The sequence below is a fragment of the Mixophyes fleayi genome, chromosome 4 (genome assembly GCF_038048845.1).
Source record: "Mixophyes fleayi isolate aMixFle1 chromosome 4, aMixFle1.hap1, whole genome shotgun sequence".
Taxonomy (NCBI): Eukaryota; Metazoa; Chordata; class Amphibia; order Anura; family Limnodynastidae; genus Mixophyes; species Mixophyes fleayi.
The window spans coordinates 143,019,291-143,035,891 of record NC_134405.1 but is presented as its reverse complement, the minus strand read 5'-3'; the positions used below and the strand labels follow the sequence as shown (position 1 = coordinate 143,035,891).

The 16,601-nt window shown below is 40.2% G+C and overlaps 1 protein-coding gene across 2 annotated transcripts in view; it reads right to left on the bottom strand.

Moving 5' to 3' along the window:
• The window catches only part of KCP (kielin cysteine rich BMP regulator), a 97,970-nt gene that overhangs the window by 35,274 nt on the left and 46,095 nt on the right, over positions 1–16,601 (bottom strand). For both annotated transcript variants that reach the window (XM_075208537.1, XM_075208538.1), the window contains 15 exons: positions 14,457–14,550; positions 14,213–14,295; positions 12,956–13,049; positions 12,287–12,366; positions 11,112–11,197; positions 10,693–10,783; positions 9,818–9,917; positions 9,520–9,605; positions 8,092–8,185; positions 7,731–7,883; positions 7,233–7,339; positions 6,057–6,150; positions 5,781–5,954; positions 4,340–4,422; positions 710–803 (listed from right to left, as the gene is read on the bottom strand). In XM_075208537.1, the coding sequence (XP_075064638.1) occupies positions 710–803; positions 4,340–4,422; positions 5,781–5,954; positions 6,057–6,150; positions 7,233–7,339; positions 7,731–7,883; positions 8,092–8,185; positions 9,520–9,605; positions 9,818–9,917; positions 10,693–10,783; positions 11,112–11,197; positions 12,287–12,366; positions 12,956–13,049; positions 14,213–14,295; positions 14,457–14,550 (1,513 nt within the window). The remainder of the gene's footprint in view (positions 1–709; positions 804–4,339; positions 4,423–5,780; positions 5,955–6,056; positions 6,151–7,232; positions 7,340–7,730; positions 7,884–8,091; positions 8,186–9,519; positions 9,606–9,817; positions 9,918–10,692; positions 10,784–11,111; positions 11,198–12,286; positions 12,367–12,955; positions 13,050–14,212; positions 14,296–14,456; positions 14,551–16,601) is intronic.

Here is a 16,601-nt window from a genome sequence, read left to right as displayed (position 1 = left end):
TGCATTTGGACACAGAGTATAGCTGTGAGCACAAGCCTCATTGACCACACCCTGGATAGGGCTTCTAACACTGGGTGGATATTTCTCATGAATATGCAATATTTATGCAGCTATTACTTATCAAATATATGTCACTCACAAGACATTTTGGGTAAGTACTAGTCAAGGTCTGTTTGGTCTGGTAAACTTTATTTCTAGGATAAGAACAATTTGGCCGGAAAAGACAATTTGGAGCCTATTCGATACTCAGCGATTTGCCACGAAGTGCCTCCGAAACAGTCACAGGGGCATTCTTTGGTGATGCAACATTGCAGATTTCGGCTTGCACTCCACCCCCACAATACTGGGTATTGTAGTACCTGGAAATGTGAACATTGTGGTGATGTTCGGTTACACATCACCGAGACTTAAATCAGGCCATTTGAATATAATGAATTTGGTCAACTCTATTTGTTGTGCCCGAATTTCCTAATGTCAAGCAATGATTGATTCCATCTCATTGCATTATGGGCTACTCTTCTGATAAACCATTTCTTTCCCAAAAAATGAATGAAGGACCTTTACTTTCATTGTCCTCTGTAGAATTAAATTCATCTTGTTTATTCTAGGTCTGGAGTGCTCATTCCCTTTAGATTTGCTTTGTTAAAACATCCATTTTTGGATAAATACTACAGAACTATTATTTGGCTTACTTCCAAGATCATATTACCTGGGCACTGTGGGCAGCACTCTCCCGGAACTGGGTATGGTTCGGCACAGAGAAGAGGAGGGCAACGTTTTGTCAGACACTGCACATTACCATTCTGCAGAAAGACAAAAAAACTAGTCATTGCTGACTATTCAAACCAATGTACCTGCAAGGCATAAAAAAGAAAAATTTGAACGGAGAAAAAATATAAAATCAGTTAAACTGTTATGACTGTGGAAAGCTGAAACAGAAAAAAATAGGATTTTTATACTTATGTAAAATCCATTTCTCTTAGTCCATTGGGGGACACAGGGGACATTGGGGTATAGAGTAGGGACAGGGTGAACTGACACTTTGAAACTTCTGTTAACTAAGCCCCAGCTCCTCCCTCTCCCACTTCCTGTTAGCCTCTGTCTATGTCTAACTAACCCCACAGAAAGCGGAGATAGAAAGAAAATAGGAACAGAGAAAAAAACATCATTCTCTCAAAAACAATACAACATGCAAAACAGTAGAAGAAACCAGAGCATTAAGGGTGGGTGCCCGGTGTCCTCCAATGGACTAAGAGAAACTGATTTTATGTAAGTATAAAAATCCTATTTTCTCTATCCTCTTTTGGGGGACACCGGGGACATGGGGGACATCCCAAAGCCGAATCACGGGAGGGAATGCTAAGAAGAAATGACACAAAGCACCTTTCTTCCAAATCATGCATCCTTGGATGCAAACACATTAAACTTATAAAACCAAGTGAATGTGTGTACAGAAGACCACGTGGCCGCCCTACACAGCTGTTCACTTGAGGCACCATGGAGGGCCACCCAGGAAGCACTCACAGACCTTGTAGAGTGAACCCGAAGATTATCTTGAACAGGCTGCCCAGTCCAGCTACAAGCCTGATGGATTACAGCCATAATCCACCTTGCAACAGTCTCCTTAGAAGCTGGCCAGCCTCTCTTGTGTGCATCATAGAGAATCAAAAGAGCCTCAGTCTTGCGCACATCCTGAGTCCTACGCACAAAAAAATGCACAAGCTCGGACGACATCAAGAGAACAAATAAAAGCTTTGTCTTCTGAAGACCTAGACAAAGTCAGGGCAGGAATGACAATGTCTTGATTTAAATAAAATCTAGACACCACTTTAGCAAGGAAAGAAGGCTTGGTTCTAAGAACTGCCCTGTTCTCATGAAAAACAAGAAGAGTAGACTTGCAAGATAAAGCAGCAAAGTCTGAAACTCTTCTTGCTATAGATATGGCCAAAGGGAGACAGTTTTGCAGGTCAGAAATTTGCATTTCAATGTATTCAAGGGTGCAAAAGGCGGATGATGTAAAGCATTCAACACCAAATTTAAATCCCATGGTGCTACCGGAGGAACATATGGAGGTTGCACATGAAGCGCGCCCTGAATGAAAGTGTGCACATCAGGCATGACAGGAAGTCTTCTTTGAAGGAAGACCGAAAGGGCTAACATCTGTGCAAACCCGCATCCAGCCCATCCTGCAAGAACATAACTAACCTGTATAAACGAAAATAACTAAAATTAAATAAAACATAACAGAATTGGGCTGCAAAGCAGCCCAAATACAGCCCCTTCACCGGGCACTTAAACTAGACTAAAGCTAACAGGAAGTGGGGTATAGAGAGGGAGGAGCTAGAGCTTAGTTAACAGTAGTTTTAAAGTGCCAGTTCGCTCTGTCCCTACTCTATACCCCAATGTCCCCGTTGTCCCCCAAAGGAGGATAGAGAAATAAGGACTGAGTTACTTACTAATTAAAACTTAAAAAAGCAGATGGTCAGCACTTGACTAGTGCCTCTATTTTAGGGGGAATGGTGCATGACTCCCTCCCTAGAACTTATTATTCCCATGCTGGCAAGAGCTGGGGCCCAACTAGACTTCCCTGTGTGGTGGGGGTCTGAGTAATGAACAATGTACAAATGAGGGTCTGCAATTTTGCCAATCCTGTGTTTTATATAGAATGTCCAAGATATCCCCCTAGTGATTTTACCAAGAAAGTAGAAAATGACTAACACACCGCAACATCTCACACAAAATACATTTTAAATTGTACAACATACACTCACTGCTAACCAGGGGCTGGCTGTCAAATTTTAGCATTGGAAGGGGCAAGACTGGACTCAACAGCCTATTAGGAGCATTTTAATGGGAAAAAAATGCAGGAAGCCCAGTGACAGCCCAAGGTAGCCCACTACGGGACTGGCCCAGGGAACAAATGCACCCACCCCCTACACCCCAGCCCCTGCTCTGAACTCCCTAATTCAAAAAATCCTTGTTAAGAAAAGTCCACCGACTATGCTGTCTCACCCACTGTAGTCTATTTTTTTCCAATGAGGTCCAAGGAAAAACCAAACTGAACAAAAAAAACAAAATGGAAACCCTCCCATTAAAAACACCCCCACTACCCTTGTTCACTAGCACTGTCTGGTGTTACATAATTATAATTTATTTTATGCTTTTGAGGTAGAATGGTCATACATGCACCACAAGGTTGCCAAAGTTACCAACCGAGGTTAGAACATCATTCATTACACAGACCCCACTGTTCAGGGGTGTGTGGAAGAGCCCCATTGCTTTTCAGTGAAGGGGTGGTTTCCACTACAGTAGATGGGGGACACACACATTTGTTATATAATAGAAGTACCACCCTTATGCTGAGCAGAATGGGAGCAGGCTTACACTACAACAAGTGGATCCCTGTTACAAAGAAAATAAGCCCTGATGAACTAGTGCAGAAGCTGGTTGTAGAATTTGTGAGGAGGCCACACCGCTCATTTAATTTGTCTTATTTTTAATAATTTATGTACTTTTTTCTTCCAACATTCACGCTGTTATTTACACAGGATCAGATTTGGAGAAAAGGGACCAAGCTGACATATGTTTGAAGTTGGCTAAAACCTTTTTAGCTGTGCAAATGGGCCCAAAAGTTAAAATTACCTCTGTGGCAGAAATTAGCACTTTTCATCAATTCCAACTTTGTCCCTTGCTCCACGTAGGAACCAACAAAACATAATTTGCCTGAATGAGCTTAAAACGATATTTATTTATTTTAAATTCAAATATTTGACATTTTAAACAATGACAATCCCAATACCCTCTTAGATTTAGGAGTTATACGAAACATAAATGTCGGTCCAATAAACACTAAACAGTTTATAATAATGAGGAGACAGCCAAACGTGAAAGCCCAATGTTGAGTCATGAGGTTTTCACTTCTGCAATATATATGCTCCTTTGTGTTCCACGGTGATTGTGTATATATAATGCTAAAATTGCTCAATGAGTACATGGATCTGTGAACATATGCACAACTGAACAAATAAAGATGTACTGCACCGAGAAAATCCTGCTCTCTGTAACTGACCCCCATAGCTCAAACACCTTTATCTTATGAGTAATGCAACTGAATGGCTGTGTGCATTGATGCCTATGAAGAATAACATGACTACTAAGTAACAAATTCTGTAACATTGATGAATCATGCACAGCTCAATTACTTTTGTGTGTGCATGCACAACTCCTCCCTCCATCAGTATGGGTAGGTAGCAGTGCTCCCTGTACAAATGCACACACAATATATACTGTAGCTAGAGTAGTTCAGGTTACTAAAGGTGATTTTTACATTAGTACTCACAATGCAGTGACACTGTCTGCACTTGTCGGTAGGGTGGGGAAAATCTGCACCATTGGGATATTCTTTTCCAGCATAGTTGCAACCTGTGAGAGATCAGCACAAAGTCATAACTGCACAGCGATAAGCAGTGATATTGGCATTTCTATTATAAAGATCCAGATGCATTTCCCTCCTGCAGTCCCACAATTTCCATAATTATTTATTGTTTTGTTAATCTCCACCCACTAATTTCCTCTCTATTTTCTCTATAGTATTGTACCTTATACCATCTACCATTTTCAGGTTGGGTATGATCAGGGGCGGGCTGGGCCGGGGGGCAGGGGGGCACCGGCCCCCCGGGCCGCTCAGAAACTTAGCTGGTCGGGCCGGCCGGGCGGCATATGTTGCTCTCTCTTCCGGGGGGCGGCTGGCCGGCCGCCCCCCTGGAAGCAATATCGCTGGTTTCCTGGCGATAAATGTGATGCGGCCGCGTCAGCCAGCCTGCGCCTGGGTATGATATGGTGATGGTAAATGTGTCTATACTTATACTGTCGACATCAAAATGGTGACAGTGTAAATGTCGTCATATTCATTCTGTCGACATGTTTGAAATGGTGACATTGTGAATGTTGATAGTAGTAATTGTTGATATTCAAAGGGCAATGCTAGCGGCAGCCAATGAAAAATAGTTACTATTAACAAAATAGACCCACAAATAATAACCCCAAACCTTCCCCCACAAACATACTAACCCTAGTGCTGCAGGCCTAGGCTGGTACTAGCAAAATCAGGGGAACAAAAAGAGTGGGGTCTCCCTGGTTTTACTAGAACTAGCACTAGGTTGTGCCAACCAGGGCTGGTAGCACTACATCAGGGGAACCCCGCAATGTGGGATCCCCCTGCCATAATGACAACCGGTCTGGTCAGCATGGGTCTGGATTCCCTAGGGAGCTGGGATCCTCCAAAAATAAAAGCAGACCCTTCGTCACCTAGGAGTACCCAGCCCCTTGCTGAAAGCACTAGGGCTTTCCGACACCCCTGCACTTTACAGTCTAAAAGACTGTCAATGTACTGAGAAGCTATCAGTCTCGTGAGTGTAACATGATCAAAGTCTTATCTCGAGAGGCTAAATTTAGCTGCTTCTGTCTGGGAGCCAACTCAGCCTCCACAGGTGACAGGAAAGCAGCGTGTGTTTGGAAATTCATTTTTATATTTTTAAAACAAGCAATAATGTTTAGGGGAAGAATGTGTTGGGGTGTCAATGGGTAAGATCAGCCCTGGTAAGAAGAGAGTGAATTGAGGTGGTTATCATTAACTTGAGGTGAGTCAAATTAGGGGGGCAATTCATAGCCTGGCCGTGACCCTTTCTTTATCGTATAATAATTTTCTTCTCCTGCCAAACTTCTTGTCGGCGTTCATGTGCACAGACCTCATCTAGAGTAGATCAATTAATTGTGCTCACCATTGCAGTTGTTGTTACAGCAGGTTCCTGGCAGTGGGTATGAACACTGAGGTCCTGGGCACCCTCTGTCTTTGCAGGTCACGTGTCCATTCTGACATCCACATTCCTGGCACTGATTGACTGGGTTGGAAAACTGTTCTCCATCCAGGAAGCTATTGTCAAGGTACCTGCAGGCTAGCATTATCCACCATAAATAAAAGGAATGGTTATTGTGAACTATATATCATAAACTATCTACACATGTATCCCTACTCATCAGCTGAATTAGTCTATCACCTGGGCATGTGGCACAGCAGTGTCCAGGCTTCTTCTCTGGTCTGGAGCATAATACAGGGGGGCACGCAGTTGGGGTACAATGGACTGTACCATCCTGTATAAAAACTAAAGTGTCAGCAATTTCACAACCATATAGCCCATTCCCATAGAAAGTATTAAGACCAGGGGCTAGATTTACTAAACTGCGGATTTGAAAGAGTGGAGAGGTTGCCTATAGCAACAATTAAGATTATATTTGTCATTTTGTAGCATGTACTAAATAAATGACAGCTAGAATCTGATTGGTTGTTATAGGCAACATCTTCACTTTTTCAAACCCGCAGTTTAGTAAATATACCCCCAACTCTTTCCAATATCTGTGCTTTTACTTCCAATTACTACTCAAAGAATTTGCAACGTATAATAATGACAAACATGAAGCTGGGGAGGGGGGAGAATAAGTGGAGGAGAAGAGGGAAGGGAAAAGAAGGGCAACTAGCCTCACAGACAAGACATTATAAACAACAACAGACAACTTAACAGTTACATCCCAAACTATTAAAAATTCAAGAGGTTTATCTTTACTTTTTATAACATAGTTGGCAAATTGTGACCAGACTGCATGTCCTCATTGAAATTATGGTCTTTAAAGAGGCATTGGTATACAAAATGTATCACTAATTGGGTCAAATACAGAAAAGTGACAGTCGGTTATGTCAAATAAACTTTGGGTCTCTAAACTTTTGCCCAAAATTCTGGGTCCATCCACCACCAAGCTTAAAGCTTTGCATATTTTTTTCCTGATTATGTCCTATATGTCCATACATATAAATGCCATGATTTTTTTTATTGTATGAAATCATGTGAATTCAATTCTGATTTTAATGCTAATCCACTGAATTGTAATAAATATGTAAGGATGAATTTGTAACAATCATGACTTGAAAGTACATTTAATGACTGAGAATTTTAAATATATTATATTGCACCAACATAATAATACACACAGATCAAGAAAGTAAATGCTAAAAAAACACACAGAAATGTTTGGCACATAAAGGAACTGTAAAAATGGCTGTATGTCTGCTAGCATTCTGCTAGATCCATGTAATAAGTTAATCATTGGCTGAAGGTCACAAGAAAGAGTGCTTTTTGTACCCTTTGTTACAGACCCAGTAAGTTTATTTGAGCCCTCACCTGGCAATGGCAGTTCTGGCACGGGTTGTCCGGGTCGGTGAAGTCCAGCCCATTGCTGAACACTTGCTGGTTGTAAGTGCATAAGTCACACACTGGGCAGCACTCGCCTAATGGTTAAGAAAGCACATTTACGGCTCTAGATACACATAGCATTTAGCCTATTAAATTGTAAAAATGTATAGTCTGGGAATCCTCTTTTGCCTACTGTGCTTACAAATCTCTTGGGAGCCTTTATGCATATCAGTGGTGCAATATAAAAGAAAAAATAATACAGGCATCCTGGTCACATGGTGCAGGATTACAGTGTGGGGAAATGTGGCCCAGTATAAAGTAAAGTTTATTAGTACATAGGGAATATATTTCAGATGGAGCAGATTTTAGTGCTCACAGAGACACAGCTCGGTGCTGTGTGCATAGCAAATGGAATGTAACTAATCTGAGTGAAAATACATCTGTGTGCAGCACAAGAGTAGATTATAGTGTAATACAGTAGCTTACCTTCATTATGGGTTGGGTGAAGACAGGACAGCGGGGGGCACTGGCTCACCCCACATACAGTGTCACCGTTCAAACAGGCACAGCTGCTGCATGGATCACCTTCCGGCTCCCACTCCACCCCCTCCAAGAATTCAACTCCATCCTGCACACAGACTGGAGAGAAAGAGTGACAGGAGAGGAAATGTAGAAAAGAGAGCAGTGAATTAAAACAGACATAATAAAAAGAGTTCTATGAATCAAAGTCACAAAGGCAAAAAAACAGAGAACTGAATTTAACACAGATGAGGACTACATAAGGGAGCATACAAAATACAAAGCACAAAGTCACAGAAACATACCACTTTTCCATCAGCTTTCTTACCTTTGCAGATTGGGCAACATTTATTTGGGTCTCTCACTGGGTTAGGGCAGGATATTGGTGGGCAGGCCTCCTCTACACAGCGGACATTTCCTTTCTGCACCATACAGGGTAGTGTCAGTTACAGAGCCTGGTACAGTAGTTATCAAGTTGTGTCATTTCTGCCAATAGCTGTCTGTGTTCTTGCAGTATAGTTGGAACTTTGTTTAACCCCCACATTACTTTGACATACTTTACTAACACATAAACAATCTCTGTTAAGTTCTAGATACATTTTATGAGATGTCTTTATTGACCACTGTAAAGGAACAGCGAGACCGTAAACTCACATGTGGTTCACTAGCAGTTATTTCTTCTTTCCCATGTTCTTTTCTGAGGCTCATTCCTCAAATGGTGAGAGATCTAAAGTACCCTTTGATGCATAATCCCTCATAGGACATCAAATAAATGATCTCACATGATTGGATATGGAATATGGAGCATTTCATAAACTGACCTCTGGGTCTGCAAATTGAATGCACATAGCCTTTGGCATCGCCTTCATGTACAAAGAACACTCTATATTATACCATCTTATTGCTCAGGTCATACTGCTAAGAAACTAAGCCTAGGTAGATGACTGAATGTGCTGTTTGATCTTGGTATCAGGAAGCAGTGGCTTTCAGAGCTTACATTTATATGTGACAAGCACATTCCTTCCAAACTTCAAATACTCAGTTCTCCCATGTTTTGGTGCAATTAATGCAGTATGTGATATTTTATATATACTGTGCATTCATATAGAAAATAAAATGCTTATTTTATAGATATCCTTATGGGAAATTATTTTCCTGGAGTCATCGGAGTCATTCTACAATGCGATGTGTTGATAGTCAGCATGTTGTGAAGTGCTGCAGTAATTGTAGTGAGTTTACCTTATCTATACCTATGAGCTGGACTGCACACATGGTATAAATAATATTTAACAGTCTCAGTGGGCTATGTACTATAAAATAAAATTATTATGTTGTTCAGCTCTACTTTCCAGTTACACAAAGACCTTTAAGCATGTGAGTATATGTACACCCAGAAATAAAATGTAGTGTACAGGTAGTTCCTGACCCATAGTGTTGAGTGAAATTAATTTGCCACCATGCTGTACAGTGTAGCCTCTGAAGTCCGTCAATTGCATGGGGAGTGTAGCTACAGACATAAGGGTATATTTATCAAGTTGTGGGTGTGAAAATGTGGAGATGTTGCCTAAAGCAACCAATCAGATTCTAGCTGTCAATTTGTAGAATGTACTAAATAAAAGATAACTAGAATCTGATTGGTTGCTATAGGCAACATCTCCACTTTTTCAAACCTGCAGCTTGATAAATTTCCCATATATCAGGGGGTAAGAAGGCAAGGGACAAGGATAGTGAAGATAAAAAGAGCAGGTATTCTCACTGTGCAGGTACACTGAAGACAGGGCCCATGTCCCGGGGGCTGGAACATCTGTCCATCAGAGTATATTGTGCGCTCAAAGTCACAGACTGTGTAGAGAAAAACAATATAAACAAGAGGTTTATTAAACCACATTCTTACTTTATTATCCTCATTCCTTTTATCTTGATGTAACCATCCCAGCCAAATGATATTATTTTCTCCCTCTACCCTATCTTATCATTTTATTCCTCTCCTATTATCCATCAACTTGCTGTCAAAGTATCTGACACACTATTGTTCCTCAGCAAATATTCTTTACCTTCACAACTTGGGCAACAATGTCCCGTGACTTTGCCTGGGTGACTGCACTTCGCAGGAGGACACCGCCTGTCCAGGTGATCACATGACACCTCCCCAGACTGAGCACAAAAAAATAATAATGGGCATATACCCAGATTACATTATTTAATGAATAATCAGACAACAATTTACAAAAATCAAAGTACTGTTTACTGTAATAATTTAAATATCGGAACATCATTGCTATCATACTACTTATAACAACTGTAAGGCTAGGTACACACGGAAGAATTTTCCTGACCGTTGTGTTATCTACAATGATTTTACTAATGACTGTAGATCCGATCGCTTGAGCTATTCATGCGTACACAATAACACGATTTACCCTCATATCTGTGCTCTTCATCTGGTCCTCTAGTTGTTTAGAGAATGACAGCACAATAGTCATTCTTTCATTCATTCATTCCTGTTACACTGATTAATACTACCTGGTTATATCCACATATCCTTACGAATTGTCAGCTTCTGTGACTCTGAAACTAAAAATTCAGTCTAAGAATGAACAAACTATTCCATCTACAGCACTCTCTACATTTAAGTCACCGGGACATATTCATTGCTGGCATTGGCTGAAACAAACATGACTCTAAACTCTATGGAGATTGTGAGTGCACACACACTACAGGATCGGAAGGTGATTGGAACAAGATTATTACAAAATACGACCGACCAAATGAAACGACAACTGGCCCTTTTTTTCAAGGATTGTCGTTCATTGTGTGATTATACACACTAAAGCGATATGTGGCTGAGCAGTCGTTTATCGGGTGATTTGTCTCATAATTGGTTGAAAAACCTACAGTATGTACCTAGTCTAAGTCAGTCAAAACTCACCAAACATGTGCAGCTGAGACAAGGGTCATGGACAGCTGTAAAAACTTCACCTTCAGGATATGTCCGAGAATCAAACTCACATCCTTCACACCTAATACAGGGTTTGTGTAATGACAGAAAGGAGAAACAGAGATAAATATCACTGAATATGGAATTTTTATGTAAAGAGTATGGGAGAATGTTGTGGTGTTAGGAGTGTTTTTGGGATGATAGTAGGTTTCTAGGACCAAATAAAGATACTAAGAGAGAAAAGTAAAAACAATCTGCTGTACCTCCATGATGACCATGTGGCAAAACTTTTCCATTAAATGCTTGTAAATTAATGGCATAATGTATCTTGGTCACTATCCTATGGCAGGATTCATATATACTCTACAGTTACGCATTTAGCATTTCAATATTCAGTATGTACATGTCACCTTGGGCAGCACTCTCCTGGATTCCGGACAGGGTTTCTACACAGTGTTGGGCTACAGGGTATAGGGTTGCATTGGACATTTCCATTCTGTGAAACAAAAAGCAGAACAAACACAAATGCGCTTAGGAAATTTCCAAATTTGCTTTCAAATGGCTGCACAACCCCAGTCAGCCCCCTGACCCAACTTTCCTTTTATTTAGTCTTCCAGGCCCAATTTTAATAAAACAGTAAATGGTTACAGTCATTGAAGTATCTGATCTCAGCCAATACTGCTGTACTGGATTAGTGGTAGCACCGATAGACACAACAGCGAGACACCTAGAGCTATATTTACTAAACTGCAGGTTTGAAAAAGGGGAGATGTTGCCTATAGCAACCAATCAGATTCTAGTTATCATTTATTTAGTACATTCTACAAAATGATAGCTAGAATCTGACTGGTTGCTATAGACCAGTTCCCTGGTCTATTACCCTTAGATTGTACGCTCCTTTGAGCAGGGTATTCTCTCCTCCTGTCTTCACCACTGTTAACGCTGCTCTCCAGCTACTTAGCCCTCCTCCTTGAGGACCCTCTTCCCCCTGTCCCCTCTCGCTCCCTCCTCTCCCCTTGGGGGTCTCCCTGTCATCCGTGCCTTCCCTCTTGGACTCCGTCGTTGGCGGACCTTCCCCTCTCCCCTCCTCCGCCCTCTCTAGCTGTGCTTTGAGCTCACTGAGTTACTGTGCTTATTGTTTACTGTACTGTGCTGTCTCACCTCGTATTGTAATTTCGTTTGTCCCTGTACGGCGCTACGGACACCTAGTGGCGCCCTATAAATAAAAATTAATATTAATAATAGACAACATCTCTACTTTTTCAAACCTGCAGTTTAGTAAATATACCCCCTAGTGTATGGTAGAGCCCTTTGTGCCATCATCAGAAAGCCCAAACATTTTGGACTGTGGACGAGTTTTGTATCCTTGGATTGCTTTATAATCCAGCCCTGTTCTTCTCCATGTTTTTATACATAGTACTCTCAATGTGATAGTTACTATCAGTTGTGTATTTAATGTTGGTTTTTATGTAAATGACTATTGGTAGCAATATGTAAATACCCATATTTCTGATATATGCTAAGAATGCCATATATACAAACAGTATCTTCCGAACAAGAGTTGTAATAAAGTAGGAAAAGACACCTCACAGAAGCAGCGGGAACAGGAGTCAGAGCTTCTTACGACTTGCCCGTTTTGATAAGTCCGACCATTATATGAACAGCCTGGGGGGAACATGTACATAATTAGGTGTTGCTTCTCAAGACGTTGGGACGTATAGTGCAATGTGCTTAAATGGACTGTAACCATTAACCATAACAACCAATCAGTTTATAGCCACCAATTTTCAAACACACTTAGATAATGAATGCTGGTTGCTCTGGGTTATAGCACATTTGTGCTCATTGCACTGTGATATTACATAGGCCCCACTGACGTCTTATACAATGCTGCCACTGATCATAAGTATAATCTGTGTGTGAGTAGTTACTAAATGAACAATTATATATCTGTATACTGAATAGAATGCTAGATCAAAAGCCTAGAATAAATATTATGGTTACATATAACAAAACAGCTAAGGGCATTTAATAGAAAGAGGAGCAATGCAGAATGCTATAACTTGACAGGCAATCAGTGAAGATATAATATAGTTGGCGTATTTTAATTGTGTCTACATATAAAAGGTTTTGCTCTTTTTAGTAAAGAAATGGCTAAAATTACATTACTGTGAAATAATATGATCAATACTTGTCTTTATTATAATATTAAACGTTTGCCCTGTCTGAAATGAAGATTAGCTCAGTGACTTACCATCACACACAGGGCAGCAGGTTCCTGGTTTGGGAGGTGCAGGGTTTCTGCACAGAGAGGCGCAGTGACGTTTTCTACACTGAACTTTGCCCTCCTGTGTACAGAAGAGACGCAAGGTCAGAGGGTGGGAAAGAAACGCCCTAAATTAATATTATTTGATAGGAATAGAAAGTTACAGTGTTATTTACAGTTCCACATAGGTTTGCAAATATGCACTGATGCAAGTTAAATACGTCCACCCATATTGGAGTTGCAGTACGCTTAGGTGCATCTCAAGACTAAATATGAACCAATGAGCAAGTTGCATGGCAAGCGCAGAACTTTACCTTCTTTGTGTAGGAGCAAAAATACACCTACAAAACACAGTGGGCCTGATTCATCAAGGAACACAAAACAAGCCTACTGGGCATTTTTTTTAAATACGCACATAAATCGGGCATATGCACATCCATATTCAACAAGGAGCAGATACGACTGTTGATGAATACAGGTCTAGATCCGCTTTGCTCTAACAGACAATACACTGCAGGATATGTCCAATATATATGTGGAATATAAAGTCACAAAAGAACTCACAGAAAAAAAAACTTTCACTAAATGTTACCTGTTAATTATATAGTCAGAGACAAAACATAAAAAAATGAAAAAGTATTTTCTTTTCTTTTTTCCATAGTATACATGTATGAGGATGTTATTAATGTCTACTGTACATAAAATACATTTTTACAGTTGCTCTCAATGGCAAACTCATGTTCTAACATGTATACGTGACAAGCCATTACTAGCAATCATCACTTACACCAGACGTGTAGCTGGTGCAAATGTTACGTCTGGGAAACAAAGCTTGAATTGGATGCTGCTGCCTGCACTCCAGCATGGCACAGCCTTACTGTAAATTTGCTATGTGCATATGCCCATTCCCCTCCACATTGAAATCCCAGGCTATAGTAAGGGTCATTTACACTTGAAGGTGAATTGGATTTTACTGCATTTTCTGGCGTATTGTTAGTTTCTGGGCATCCGCAGAGCGATTTTAAGCAAAATGAGGCACAATATCTGCATTTATGTGCCTTAATGAATCAGTCCCAGTAACTCTAACCCTAAATACCAGTACACTTCAAGACAACAGGTTGTATCATACAGAGGAATACCAAGCCATAAACAGGATAAAGAAAAAGTAAAGGAAACATAGAGTGTCAGAGAGAGCAGTTGCAGCAGGGTACAGCTGATTCAGGAGAACACAGAGGTGTGTTGTACCAAACAACGGCAACCATGACACGGTTCTCCATTCGGTCTCCATTCCTCCTCATGCCTACGTGTGATTTTCCCATCAATGCAGCCTGCGATGTGGAGATAATTGAGAATTATTTCAGAGAGGTTTATATGTAATCAGGCTCAATGATAAAAATAGTGTATAATGTTTAAAGTAATGCACAGGCTTAAATGATGTGACTCTTGCAGTAGAATTATAGATCACAGAGTGCAGCAGGCAGTTACTTACCTTGACACCTCTTACAACATTCCCCAGGAACCTCTTCTTGCAGAACACAAGTCAGCTGTGGACAAGATACTCGTACACAATTTACATTACCATTCTGTAGAAAGAAACAGATTGCATATTATTGAATTATTATCATCATCGTCTTCATCATCATCTAAACATTATGCACAGAAAATTATCTCACAGACCATGAAAACATCAAGCACTACCTATAGTTTAAGGAGAAACACAGATAAATACAGTACAGTACAATACTGAGGAGCGGAACACAGGGTTGTACACAGAACCTTACTATACTAGAAAAAATGCACTATTCTCATTGCATGAGTATGGCATACTATCAGTATGAGTAAGAATCCTTTCTACATAGACAGCGCTTGATTCATCTTGGAACGCAAAGTGGACGCAATTTGCGTTTTTGAAAAAAGGACAGAAATTGCAAGTACCTACAACCGTATTCAAGTACAAGCGGATCTCAAGAAACTTATCAATTTGAATATGTAAAAAATATTAAATACATTAACAACTCTTAATACTAAAATAATTAATAGGAATACATTTACATTATATATATATATATATATATATATATATATATATATATATATATATATATACATTAAATACATATAAGGATGTTCTTAATCCCTACTGTACATAAAATGCATTTTAACAGTTTAAAAGAGGAAAAGACAAGTGGCAGCGCTGGTGAATATTTATAACAACATATTTATTACATATTAAATATTCATGAACGCACATCGGGCCATTAAAGCAGCACCTATAAACAATAAAATTATAAAAGTAGCAAAAAAGCACTAATATTGACAGCTATAGAGGCCCAGGGCCTAATTTAGAGTCGGACGCAAAGTCCATTTCAGGCGCATCCTGCACATTTCCACTGATGGCGCATGCGCAGTAAGCAACAGTCCCCTGCAGTTCCGTCTGGCTTTCATATGCAAGTGTACACGGTGACAGTTTGAGTCTCAGTATGAGGGAAAAGGGTGAACACGGAGTTAGGTAGGCGTAACCGTGAATAATTCAGATACTATGGGCGTCTACCCGCAAAAACTACCCTAGACGGATCAAGACGCAGGTGGAACACCCGTCAAACAAGACTGAAAAAGTGCGTCAGGAATTAGGTGGCGCAAGTAGTTAGCTAGCTGTGGGAACTAGTGGGTACCCTACCAAGCTGCGGCACACTCCCACTCCTATTCTTTCATTTAAGTCTTAGACACACATTGAATCTTTAGGGTTAAATGTAGTTGTAAGCGTATAGTGCAAAGGAGATATAATACTCCAATTCATTGTAATGCCTCAGTAAAAAAACTTTTATATATGGAAAAGAAAACAAGGTGCATTTGTGCTCCACGGTGTTGTCTCACTTACAAACACATACGCGCCCGTCATCACTATCAATCAGCACTTACACTTGCTCTGTATGTGGTGCAAGTGATGCGACTAAAAATCCTGTACCCAGAGCCTGAATTGGAAGAATGTGATTGCACATAGTGCAACACCATTCATTTAGCCAAGTCACCAAAGAAAAATCATCATTTATCTCTGTGCCCTCTTTTTTTCCCAAGTTGGCAGACAAACATCATATATCACATTTGTACCCTCCTAATCGCTCTTGCACACCCGCTAAAAAAAACATCAATATGAAGAGTGAGTGATCTGGAAATTATAGTGATAAAACTTGAGTTTGTTAGGAAAAATCCTTTCAGAAATGCACTGAACAGGAGATTCTTATTCTAGAGTTCTCATTAGGTTAAACTTTTAACCCTTTTAATTTAACCCTTTAATTTCCAGATCACTTTATTTTTGATGGAACATATATTTTGATGCAGTTATAGTGTTTATCTTTCACCACTGTACACCTTAAAGGTACACAGAAGACTCCAGGGTATGGATTTATTATTAGAACTGGCTGCTCCTCTCTGTAAATTAGCACCACGTGTAACACACAGACTGAATACAGTCAGCCTACCAACACTTTAGGACACTTTCTGACTCAGCATTTAATGAAAATTTGCTTGTGTAGTGTTCACAATGAAACACATGAGCAAACTGTTCTGATTAATAAACATATACGTGAATATCAATGGTCTTGATACCTGTACAGCTCTGCTGTTGGGAAAATCA